The sequence below is a fragment of the Musca vetustissima genome, unplaced genomic scaffold (assembly GCF_032173495.1).
Source record: "Musca vetustissima isolate MV318-11 ecotype Yass unplaced genomic scaffold, APGP_CSIRO_Mvet_v1 utg7876, whole genome shotgun sequence".
Taxonomy (NCBI): domain Eukaryota; kingdom Metazoa; phylum Arthropoda; class Insecta; order Diptera; family Muscidae; genus Musca; species Musca vetustissima.
In genome coordinates this window covers 123,997-136,475 of record NW_026877735.1, presented here as the reverse complement: position 1 = coordinate 136,475, position 12,479 = coordinate 123,997, and the positions used below count along the sequence as shown (strand labels likewise).

The 12,479-nt window shown below is 38.7% G+C and overlaps 1 protein-coding gene across 1 annotated transcript; it reads left to right on the top strand.

Moving 5' to 3' along the window:
* The first annotated feature begins 819 nt into the window (after window positions 1-819).
* LOC133322416 (uncharacterized) lies at window positions 820-11,808 on the top strand. The gene is made up of 9 exons (XM_061531412.1): window positions 820-862; window positions 6,820-6,957; window positions 7,018-7,197; window positions 7,259-7,452; window positions 7,517-7,608; window positions 7,682-8,314; window positions 10,525-10,687; window positions 10,795-10,963; window positions 11,159-11,808. Exons 1-9 carry the CDS (start codon window positions 836-838, stop codon window positions 11,789-11,791), a joined length of 2,229 nt encoding a protein of 742 aa, XP_061387396.1. The 5' UTR covers window positions 820-835; the 3' UTR covers window positions 11,792-11,808.
* The last annotated feature ends 671 nt before the right edge of the window (window positions 11,809-12,479 follow it).

Genomic DNA, 12,479 nt, shown 5'->3' with positions numbered 1-12,479 from the left:
CAGTGGTAACCCTTCAGACTATTGTGGCAAATAACACTAATGACATGCAGAAGAGAGCGCTAACGGTCATATGTAAATAAACAGCAAGTTTATTTGTTTTAATAGAAAATATATAATAATGATTAATTTATAATAAAAAATAATTCAATTAATAGAAATAAATGGAAAAATTAACTAATAATTAAATCAAATATTAGTTATTTAAAAATATTTCAATAAAATAGTAATAGTAGTGTTATGTTTGTGTGGAGAGCAAGAGAGTGCGTGAAATAATTCTGTTATCACAAATATGCATGCTTGCTCTCTCTCACCCTATTATTCTCCATTATTACTGTCAACTTAATGTGAAAGGACGACTCTGTCATAGACAAAAAAAAAAAAGAAAACCAGTAGCAGCAGGAATAGAAAGCACAACCGAACAAGAAATTTTCTTAGACAGTTAAGACATTTTCACAGGTGTAGACGTACATGTACATATATATATTAATTATATTTCATAAGTGTTCAACAATTCATCTTTAGTTACTTTTTTATTATTATTACAACAAAATAAAATATAGTTTAAAACAAAAGCAATACAAGGAAAAAAAATAATAAAGTGATGTGAAAATTAAACGAAATAAATAAAAAAGAAAATTTAGAAAAATTCTTATAGTGAAATAACGAATGAAAAACACAAAACGAAATCCTTTCCTATTTTTTCCGGAAGAAAATTCAAGTCAAGTGGTGAAACGAAAACGGGAATACATTTAAATATTTAATCGACAACAAATACCAAAGAAAAAAAATTCTTCTAGGATACATTTTTGTGCGTGCAAAGATCAACGTATTATGTATGGGTTCCAAAATTGTTAATTTAGAGGTGAGTTAATGGCCAAAAAACGTGGATTATATAAATGTTGATGACAGGCCAGCTATCAAAAAAACAAAAAAAAAAAAGGAAACGAAACGAAACGAATTTGTGAACATTTTCATTTCATTTTTTTTCAGTTTTCATAAATCTATATATAAATGTTACTGCTTTTTCTCTTCTTCTTTATCATCATCATCATCGCTGTTCGTCCGTCCACCCGTTCTTTCGGGTTTTCCTCCTCAAAAAAAAGTCCTGTCAAACTATGTTATCGATTTTTTGGAATGAGAAATATGCGTGCGTGTGTGTATGTCTGCTCTCATTTTGTTGTACTCCTTTTTTGTCTTCATTTTCGCCTTGCCACCACTGACTGACTGACTGCTGAATGTCTACTTTTTGTGTTCGCCTCTAACAGGATTCTCTTCTTTCGCCAAAAGGGGAAAAAAGTTTGTTTTGAGTGGAGCTTTGTTTGTGTGTGCGTGTGTGTGAGTGGCTGTGTGGAGAGTGAGTGTAGTACATAAATAACTGTTCATGCGGCATTGTGTGCCTGTTGGGGTCTGTTTGTTTTCTCACCGAAATGACCTAAAAATAACAGTGCATGTGCTAATGGCCGTCGACGTCGTTCGTTATACGTCAACGTTGCCGTTTTATTATGATTATTATTGTGGTGTATGTGTGTGTTTGTGTCTCTATGTGGTATGTAGCGGTATTTGATGGTTATACTAAACGGAAATTGCCTTTTGCGCGTTTTAAGGCCAACCAACCGACCGAACGACCATCCATATGTGTTGGCCACATGCATGTCGGTTATCCGCTATTGCAGAAGCAATCGGCCAACCACCATCACCACCAAAAAGGACAACGATAGCCATTGTGGCCACAACTGAAATTGGCCTATTGCAATCATCAACATCAAACAAACAGTGGTTACAAAGGATAATTTCCCAAAAACATTTTTTAAATACCAAAAGAGCTAAGGATTTTTTTTAAACAATTTTTTCTAGGGTCCACCAGAGGCGTGAATTTTTTAAAGTATATTTTTTTCAAGGATCCACAAGTGGCGTGGATTTTTAAAGAATATTTTTTTCAAAGGGTCCACAAGAGGCGTGGATTTGTTAAAGAATATTTTTTTCAAAGGGTCCACGAGAGGCGTGGATTTGTTAAAGAATATTTTTTTCAATGGGTCCACAAGAGGCGTGGATTTGTTAAAGAATATTTTTTTCAATGGGTCCACAAGAGGCGTGGATTTGTTAAAGAATATTTTTTTCAATGGGTCCACAAGAGGCGTGGATTTGTTAAAGAATATTTTTTTCAAAAAGGCGTGGGTCCACAAGAGGCGTGGATTTGTTAAAGAATATTTTTTTCAATGGGTCCACAAGAGGCGTGGATTTGTTAAAGAATATTTTTTTCAATGGGTCCACAAGAGGCGTGGATTTGTTAAAGAATAATTTTTCAGGGCGTGGATTTTTTAAAGAATATTTTTTCAGGGTTCTCTAAAAGGCGTGGATTTTTTAAAGAATATTTTTCAGGGTTCTATAAAAGGCGTGGATTTTTTAAAGAATATTTTTTCAGGGTTCTCTAAAAGGCGTGGATTTTTTAAAGAATATTTTTTCAAGGGTCTACCACAAGGCGACCCTTCCAAGAGTCTAGGACTTTTTTTTTATTTTTTATCCTTTGAATCCACAGTCCATTTTGTAATCATTTCTCCTTATTATTATGAATGTTCATGTCCTTACTGAAAAAAGGACATATATGAAAACAAAACCTCTACAAATAAAAAGTGAGTTTGTATGGCACAATCCTTTCACATATATTTTGTGTGTTTGGCTTGGCAGCCAGTTGGCGTGTCTTCTAATTGGTATTTGACACACATTTCTATAGACCTGTCCTGCCGTGTGTGCCTGTGTGTTGTAATACCTCTTTTTCCTTGTCTTTACTTTGGTATATAATTTTTGGCATTTCTTAACATTTTGTTTTGTGTTTTTTGTTTTCTGTGCTTCCGCAGGACACAGCCATCCATCTATCCTTTTACATATTAACGAAATTTGCATAAATGTGTCACAGCCCCATCTAATGTCGTCTGGCAAAGGTTCGTTCATTGGTGCATTTAACGTTTAGCACCAGAAGCAAAAAATACCTAACAAGTTCGGCTAAAAAACGGAAGGACTGGAAATAGGGCGTAAAAGAAATGCCAATTGTAGTGAAAGTGTTGTAGATGTGGTTGTCGTTTTTGTTTCGTGTCAATTAAGTAAAGGTTGCGATTAGTTTAGTTTTGTTGACATTTCCGGCATTTTTCACTTTCCATTCTGTGGCGAAAACGGTTCGTTTAAATGGTGCCCAGCCACCATTTTGTTGGCAAACATTTCCGTTTGCCGTTTTTTTATCAATTAAATGGTAATGGCGTTAAAGTGTTTCGTTGGTCCTGCTATGATATTAGTATTGTTGTTGTATGAATTGTTTCAAGGAGTGGTGGATATTAGAGCCTGATAAGACTTGTTTTTTAAAACAAATGTCAACATTTTGATATTAACAGATGGACAAGCATGTGACAACTTTGACCTTTTTTAAAGGTAAAATAAAGAATGATTTAATCTTTAAAGGTTAAATCAAACCCCAATTTTTGGATTTTTAAAACAATATTTTTCAACAATAGCAACGAGTAAATAAACGCCTTTGATAACACTTCAAATATTCAGGCCCTTGAACAAATATTCTTTAAAACTTCCAGGCCTCTGATAATCCTTAAAAATATTCTTTTAAAAAATCCACGCCACTTGTAGACCCCTGAAAATTTTTTCTTTAAAAAAACCACGCCTCTTGTAGACCCCTGAAAAAATATTCTTAAAAAAATCCACGCCTCCTGTAGACACCTGAAAAAATGTTCTTAAAAAAATCCAGGCATCAGTAGACCCCTGAAAAAATATTATTTAAAAAATTCACGCCTACGATACTTACTTACTTAGCTGACGGTTGTTCTATAAGCCGAGCATAAAAAGATTTCCAAGCGCGTCGATCTTGTGCGCATCTCCTCCAATTCCCCTTCTGCGTGAACCATCAGTAGGCTCTCAAACATTCGCTCAACATGGCCTAGCCATTGTAGTCGCTGCAGCTCAATACGTCTGACTATGTCCATGTCCGCGCATAAATAGTAAAGCTTGTGGTTTATTCGACGCTGATATTCACCGTCGATGCAGACCGACCCGTAGATCTTTCGCAGCATTTTTCTTGCAAACACTCCAAGAGCTGTCTCATCTGCTTGCGCAAGTACCCATGCTTCAGATCCATATAACAGCACGGGTAGAATCAGCGTCTGGTAAATTGTGAGTTTGGTCGGGCTGGAGGGGGACTGTTGACTGTTGTCCAACACTATCCTTTTCAGAATTTCAAAACTGATGTCATTCGTTTTATTTATGGCGGTATCAAGATATATAAAATCCTTAACTACCTCTAAGCTGTAGTTCTCAAGTTCCACAGTTGGTCCGAGTCTGCTGGACGTCTTGCGCGTTGATATCATCAGCTTGGTCTTCTCGCCGTTTACTGCCAGACCTACTTTGGCAGACTGCTTCTCAACTTGTTCAAAGGTGGCTGTTAACGCTCTCAGTGTTCGACCCATTATGTCGATGTCATCGGCGTAGGTGAGTAACATCTGTTGTTTGGTGTACAGAGTGCCATTTCTGTTCACCTTTGCGTAAAAAGATCACGCGACAAACTGTGTTACCTTGTCTGAATCCTCGTTCGGTATTGAAGGGCTCTGATAGGCCCTTTCCGACTTTAACTGCTGACCTGCTGACCTTTTGCAGGAATGCCGAACGTAGACATGGAACGGATAGAGCTGTCGAATGCGGCTTTATAGTCGACGAATCGGTGGAATGTGTTTTCCGTAGGTCTTTTCCAGGATTTGGCGCAGAGTGAAAATCTGGTCAATGGTGGTTTTGCCAGGTCTGCAGCCGCATTGGAATGGTCCAATAATGTCATTGACCATTGCCTTCAATCGTTCACACAGCACACTGGATAGCACTTTATATGCGATGGGGAGAAGAAGAAGTTGGCACATATCGGCTTGTCTCCTTTTTTGTGCACGGGACACAGGAAGCTGATGCCAATTATTCGGCAAATTGTTCTTATCAGCTGGTACATGATCCTGACCAGCATCTGACCACCAGTCTTGAATAGTTCGGCTTGTAGCCCATTGGTACCTGATGCTTTATTATTCTTCAGCCGATTGATTGCTATTCTGAATTCATCTTGGCTAGGTGGTATACACTCTATACCGTCATCTATTATTGGTACTGGGGTATCCTCGTCACCGCTACTATTTGATACCAGAAGTTTTTCAAAATGCTCCTTCCAGATCCTCTGTCACTAGGTTTCTTTCCTCACCTCTACAGGAGAATGTGCCTGCACCAAAGCCTTCGGTTTGGTGTTTTACCCGTTGGTAGAATTTTCGGACTTCATTCTGACTCCTATACATCTCTATTTGCTCACGCTTACGTTTTTCTTGTTCTTTCTTCTTTTTTTCTGAAAATACGTTTCTCTCCCTCCTATTATCGGGACAAGAAGTACTTTCGTCAAACAGGTGCGTAAGACGTCGAGTTTCTGTGTTGTGTTAGATCGCACCTTTGCTGCTACATTAACACGGGTGCGTACCTTGGCTGCCACAAGGTAATGGTCCGAATCGATATTCGCTCCTCGGATCGATCGGACGTCTAAAACACTGGATGAATGCCTTCCATCTATCTCAACATGATCGATTTGATTTTTCGTTGCTTGATCAGGAGAAATCCAGGTGCCCTTGTGTAAATCGTGATGCTTGAATCTGGTGCTGCTATCTACCATGTTTTTTTGCTGCAGCGAAGTCAATCAACCTCATGTGGTTGTCTGATGTATCTTCATGAAGGCTGAATTTTCCGACGGTGGGGCCAAAGATATTTTCCGTTCCGATTTTTTCATTAAAATCTTCTAGCAGAATTTTAATGTCATGGCCAGGGCAGCGATCATATGCTGTTTCTAGGCGCTCGTAAAAATGTATTTTGTCTGTTGATCTCCATCTTCTATCGGAGCATGGGCGCAAATAAGACTGTACTATAGCAATTCGCTCATCTACTGGAGTGAATCTGGAGACGTGGTCGTTTATTCTCCTGTTGGCCATAAATCCGCAGCCAAATTTATGTCTCGTTTCATGGCGTAATCGTCTGATTTACTTACGCCTGTCCCTTTCCATCGCATTTCCTGTAAAGCAATAATATCGGCTTTGTACTTCTTGTTCATCCGCCAAGGCGAACACTGCGCCTGTTCTGTACAACGTGCGCACATTCCAAGTACATATTCGCAGATCGTGGCCCTTTATACGTTTGCGGCGGTCGTCAACATTAGGTAGGTTTGGTTCTCTTTTTCTTTCCTTTTTCATAGTAGGTTCGGTTTCCCGAATGTGGGCAACTAACCCGACGCCTTAACCCATTTTTTATAGCTCTTATGGGTGAACTCGCGGCACATATTAGCTCACTATTTCATCGGGTGATGAAAATAGCTACCCTAGGTGGCACCACGGGGAGATCAGTGTCCCTTGAAAAAATATTCTTTAAAAAATCCACGCCTCTTGTGGACCCTTGAAAAAACATTCTTTAAAAATCCACGCCTCTTGTAGACCCTTGAAAAAATATTCTTTAAAAAATCCACGCCTCTTGTAGACCCTTGAAAAAATATTCTTTAAAAAATCCACGCCTCTTGTAGACCCTTGAAAAAATATTCTTTAAAAAATCCACGCCTCTTGTAGACCCTTGAAAAAATATTCTTTAAAAAATCCACGCCTCTTGTAGACCCTTGAAATTTTTTCTTTAAAAATCCGCCTCCTGAAAACCCTTGGAAAATGTTCATTAAAAATTCGTATATTATTTGGACTTTGAAAAAATATTCTTTAAAAATATTTTTTTTTAATTTCCTAATATTTTTTTTCTTATATCTATTTTCAGATTTTTCTAATTTACTTTTTCCTCCTAATACCATGGCCCCACACACATGTCATCAAACGTTTGTGTTCGAAAGATAACAGTCGTCTGGTACGAAAAATCGTGCGTTCAAAATGGACACCGATATTAGATAAATATCAGGTGAGAGTAAATTTTCAATTTTTCCATTAAATTCTAATGATGTACTTTTCCTCCTGGCAGGTGAGACTTCCTCTCGAATGTCCGCTGCATCCATTTCGTGACATTTTTGCACCCCGACAAGATGCCAAAAAACGTGATCGGCCCACACAGTGGACATGCCGGCTGTGTGGCAAAAGTTTCTATCAGGAGAAATTTTTGGATTTACATTTTGAGACAAGACATAAAGCAATTATAAATGAGGTAGGTGGGAGGGTGGTTAGTCGGAAATCGGATTTTTAAATTGTTTTCATTTTTTACCCAGGCTGAAGACGCTGTATGCTTAGCAGACTATTGCGATATCATGCGTTGTGAAGTATTTCAAACGGAGGAATCATCATCGCTGAAAATTGGCGATCAGAATATTGTGACAGAAATTGAGGTTTGGGGCGATTCATTTGGTCAAAATTCCGCACTGGCTAAGGCGAATGTAGCATATTTAAGTTTATTACCCATCAGGTAAATATATACAAGAAGCTGTTCGCACGGTCATGAAAATAATAAAATTTATATCGATTTTCAGAACTTCCTCTATTGGTGCATCTCGAACAGCCAAAGTACAAAATCGTCAATTATGTCAGGATAAAATTGGCCAAACTAAATGTCAACAGACTGGTAGGCATATCGATAATTAAATATTTAAAAAAAAAACAAAAATTCCGAACCTCTCCTCCCTCTTTTATTTTAGAAACCTCTAATGAGAACTATATATATAGTAGCAACAACCACAACAATAACAACAACAATGGTGCCTCACGTACAAAATATATGCCACACACACAAACACCCACAGCAGAGAGCTTAACATCATCATCGGCCGCACCTCACCTCTATGGCAGCAGTAGTGGTGGTGGTGGCAGTACAACATCATCAGCATCGGGATCGACCAGATCACAAAAATCCTATTCATCAGGTGGTGGAGGTAATAGTGGTAGTATACCTGCCTCAAGCAGTGCTAGCACAACGACGTCAAGTAGTACTGCATCGTCAGCCTCATCGGGTTCCGCCTCAGCCACCTCCTCATCGTCATCTTCCTCAACGACATCGAATGGAGCCAAAGCGAATGCAGATTCTTCTTCATATGCGGCTAATCCCTCCAAGGAGAATGACAGTGTGAAGTTGAACTCCTCCGATGAGGAGGGTGACAGCAGTCGGGCCACAACAACGGCGAATGGCCAATTGACGAATATGCAAAAAATACGGGCCAATTGTAAACCGGAAGAACTGAATCAACTGCAGGCGAAATGTGAATATTTAGTACGAAGCTGCATCGGCGGCCTTATTCTATCCATGACCGATCAGCAATTTAAGGATATGGAAGGTAAGTTGAGGGAGAAGAAAAGGAGGAGATACAAGAAACTCTATAAAGGATGAACTGGAGTGGATCTTTTAAATAATTTTTTTAAAGGGTCTCCAAGAGGCGTGGATTTTTTTAAAAAAAATTTTAAAGGGTCTTCAAGAGGCGTGGATTTTTTAAAGAATATTTTAAAGGGTCTCCAAAAGGCGTGGATTTCTTAAAGAAAAATTTTAAAGGGTCTCCAAGAGGCGTGGATTTTTTAAAGAATATTTTTTCAAAGGTCTCCAAGAGGTGTGGCTTTTTTAAAGAATATTTTTCAGGGCCTACCAGAGGTGTGGCTTTTTTAAAGAATATTTTTTCAAGGGTCTCCAAGAGGCGTGGATTTTTTAAAGAATATTTTTTCAAAGGTCTCCAAGAGGTGTGGCTTTTTAAAGAATATTTTTTAAAGGGTCTCCAAGAGGCGTGGATTTTTTAAAGAATATTTCTTCAAGGCCCAAATAATCTACGGATTTTTTAAAGAATATTTTTTCAAGGCCCAAATAATCTACGGATTTTTTAAAGAACATTTTTCAAGGGTCTCCAAGAGGCGTGGATTTTTTAAAGAATATTTGTCAAGGGTCTCTAAGAAGCGTGGATTTTTAAAAGAATATTTTTCAAGGGTCTCCAAGACGCGTGGATTTTTTAAAGAATATTTTTTCAAGGGCCTGCAAGAGGCTTGGGTTTTTTACAGAATATTTTTTCAAGGCTTATCAGGGGCGTGGTTTTTTAAAGAATATTTTTTCAAGGCTTATCAGAGGCGTGAATTTTTTAAAGAATATTTTTTCAAGGCTTATCAGAGGCGTGGATTTTTTAAAGAATATTTTTTCAAGGGTCTCCAAGAGGCGTGGATTTTTTAAAGGATATTTTTTAAGGGTCTATATGAGGCGTAGATTTTTCAAAGAATATTTTTTAAAGGGTCTATATGAGGCGTAGATTTTTCAAAGAATATTTTTTCAAGGGTCTCCAAGAGGCGTGGATTTTTTAAAGAATATTTTTTCAAGGGTCTCCAAGAGGCGTGGATTTTTTAAAGAATATTTTTTCAAAGGTCTCCAAGAGGTGTGGCTTTTTTAAAGAATATTTTTTAAAGGGTCTCAAAGAGGTGTGGCTTTTTTAAAGAATATTTTTTAAAGGGTCTCCAAGAGGCGTGGATTTTTTAAAGAATATTTCTTCAAGGCCCAAATAATCTACGGATTTTTTAAAGAACATTTTTCAAGGGTCTCCAAAAGGCGTGGATTTTTTAAAGAATATTTCTTCAAGGCCCAAATAATCTACGGATTTTTTAAAGAACATTTTTCAAGGGTCTCCAAGAGGCGTGGATTTTTTAAAGAATATTTTTTCAAGGGTCTCCAAGAGGCGTGGATTTTTTAAAGAATATTTTTTCAAGGGTCTCCAAGAGGCGTGGATTTTTTAAAGAATATTTTTTCAAGGGTCTCCAAGAGGCGTGGATTTTTTAAAGAATATTTTTTCAAGGGTCTCCAAGAGGCGTGGATTTTTTAAAGAATATTTTTTCAAGGGTCTCCAAGAGGCGTGGATTTTTTAAAGAATATTTTTTCAAGGGTCTACAAGAGGCGTGGATTTTTTAAAGAATATTTTTTCAAGGGTCTCCAAGAGGCGTGGATTTTTTAAAGAATATTTTTTCAAGGGTCTCCAAGAGGCGTGGATTTTTTAAAGAATATTTTTTCAAGGGTCTCCAAGAGGCGTGGATTTTTTAAAGAATATTTTTTCAAGGGTCTCCAAGAGGCGTGGATTTTTTAAAGAATATTTTTTCAAGGGTCTCCAAGAGGCGTGGATTTTTTAAAGAATATTTTTTCAAGGGTCTCCAAGAGGCGTGGATTTTTTAAAGAATATTTTTTCAAGGGTCTCCAAGAGGCGTGGATTTTTTAAAGAATATTTTTTCAAGGGTCTCCAAGAGGCGTGGATTTTTTAAAGAATATTTTTTCAAGGGTCTCCAAGAGGCGTGGATTTTTTAAAGAATATTTTTTCAAGGGTCTCCAAGAGGCGTGGATTTTTTAAAGAATATTTTTTCAAGGGTCTCCAAGAGGCGTGGGCGAGGCCCAAATAATCTGCTGATTTTTTAAGGAATATTTTGTCGAGGGTCCCCAAAGGGGTTGGATTTTTTCGAGACTATATGTTACAAGGCATATAAGGGGGCTTGTATTATTAGGTGTTTTAATTTCTTCTCTTTCTCCTTCCAGAGGAAATGAACAAAGCCGTCTGCTGGTATCTAACCTGCGATCGCTATTGGGAGGATGGTCCGCTGGAGCCACGTGCCTTTCCTTGGGGTTTAATTGTAATCCTCATTTTCGTTTTATCCTCCGGCATTTGTTTTTGTTACTACATCATTTGGATACTATTTGAGTAAGTTGATTTAGAGCCTGCGTTGGCAGAACCAATTGAAATTCTCACAAGTCTTAAGTCTTACGATTAAAGAAATTTTTGGATAAAACCCAAGTTTTTTGTTACAGCTCCGAAGAGACGACAATCAATGCCAATACAACAGCCGCCAATCATCTCTACCACCATACGCAGCAGGAGCATCTGCTGCATCCTCATCAGCAGCAGCATCTGCCGCCAGGGATGGCATCATCGGCTCATCTGTTGCATCCACAGCATCGCCAGCATATGTATATACCCGCCAGCCACCCCCACCAACAGCCGCAGCATCAGCAGCCGCACCAGCATCCATCGGCATCCCAAATGCCCGATCATTATCATTTTCAAGAGTACCCTACTACCGGGATCCATCACCAGCATGGTATGAGCGCCAGCAGCGTCGAGCATCAGACCACCACCAACAGCAGCAGCAGCCACCACCACCACCCCAATCAGTACTACTACCACCAGGCCCAGGCCGAGGTCGGACATCACGATTTATACCCCGAACCAGTGCAATACGACTATCGTCACAGCCCCAGACGCTACATCGGCGATCAGCGTCGGCCGGGTACACCTACGATTACGATGGCTACCGGACAGCCAGCGGGGATCGGCGTAGCGGGCGTTGGCGCACAGACACCGTTGCGTCATGCGCCGAGCCAGAATCTGGCCTACCAACAGGACATTTTAGACCGACGCGACTATATAAGTAGCCGACCCATAGCCACAACAGTGGTCAGCAGCCATAACACCCTGGCATCAACACGTGGACCAAACACGGGCTCATCGGGAGCCCTCTCAAGTCTCAGTCATCATTCGCAGGCGCAGTTAGACTGTGATAATACATTACCAGCAACACATTTAGGTAGTAGCTCCGGAGGAGGGGGTGGAGGTGTCAAGCACTACAACACCATACCGCGGCCCCTGGAACCGCGTCAGCGCTATGTCAGCGGTTCACAGCAATCGTTAAGGGGTTCCTCGTCGACACACGAAATAATCCAAAATGAAGTTGGGCACAATGAACATTATATTTATGTAACCTATCCGCCGGATTTAAAGAAACGCTTTTTTGAAAAATACGAATGAACACGAAGGTGAAGACGAAGGTGGTCGTGTCACTCGTAAAATAGTCATATGTAGTTGGAAGAGAAGCACACACCAAATGTCAAATGCACTCAATGTGGAGAGAAATTATGGGAATTATTGAGAGAGTAAAGAAGAAGCACGATAGAGAGAGAGTGGGAGAGTGATAGTGATTGAGAGAGGAAAAACAGAGAGCAAACATAATAATCATTTTATTCGTCATTTTCTTATGAACAAACAAAAAAATACTCGCAAAATTATAGCCACAAAATGGAAAAAATCTTTTTTTTGGGAAATCATATTTTAGAAAAATAATTATACATAATTTTCATTTATTCTTGCGCCTCGCCTTTGTCATAAAATTACCAATGAGAGTGCACAGTGGTTTCATAAAACAAGTTCCTTAAAGTAGTACTTTTTTAATTTTCCTTTGGCCTGATGGAGATTTTAAAGAATATTTTCAAGGGTCTACAAGAGGAGTGGATTTTTTTAAAGAATATTTTTCAAGGGTCTAAAATAGGCGTGTATTTTTTAAATAATAATTTTCAAGGGTCTACAATAAGCGTGGATTTTTTAAAGAATATTTTTTCAAGGGTCTACAATAGGCATTAATTAATTCCAACATATGCCATTCTGCAACCTATTCTAAATTTTATAAATATATTTAAAGCAAAGTTTACACACGTTCGGA

Bases quoted from the DNA above. Each gene is read 5' to 3' on its own strand.
- LOC133322416 (XM_061531412.1), top strand. From the start codon at position 836: ATGGGTTCCAAAATTGTTAATTTAGAG. The intron at 863-6,819 runs GTGAGTTAATGG...ATCTATTTTCAG, and splicing joins CCAAAATTGTTAATTTAGAG to ATTTTTCTAATTTACTTTTT. The intron at 6,958-7,017 runs GTGAGAGTAAAT...TCCTCCTGGCAG, and splicing joins CGATATTAGATAAATATCAG to GTGAGACTTCCTCTCGAATG.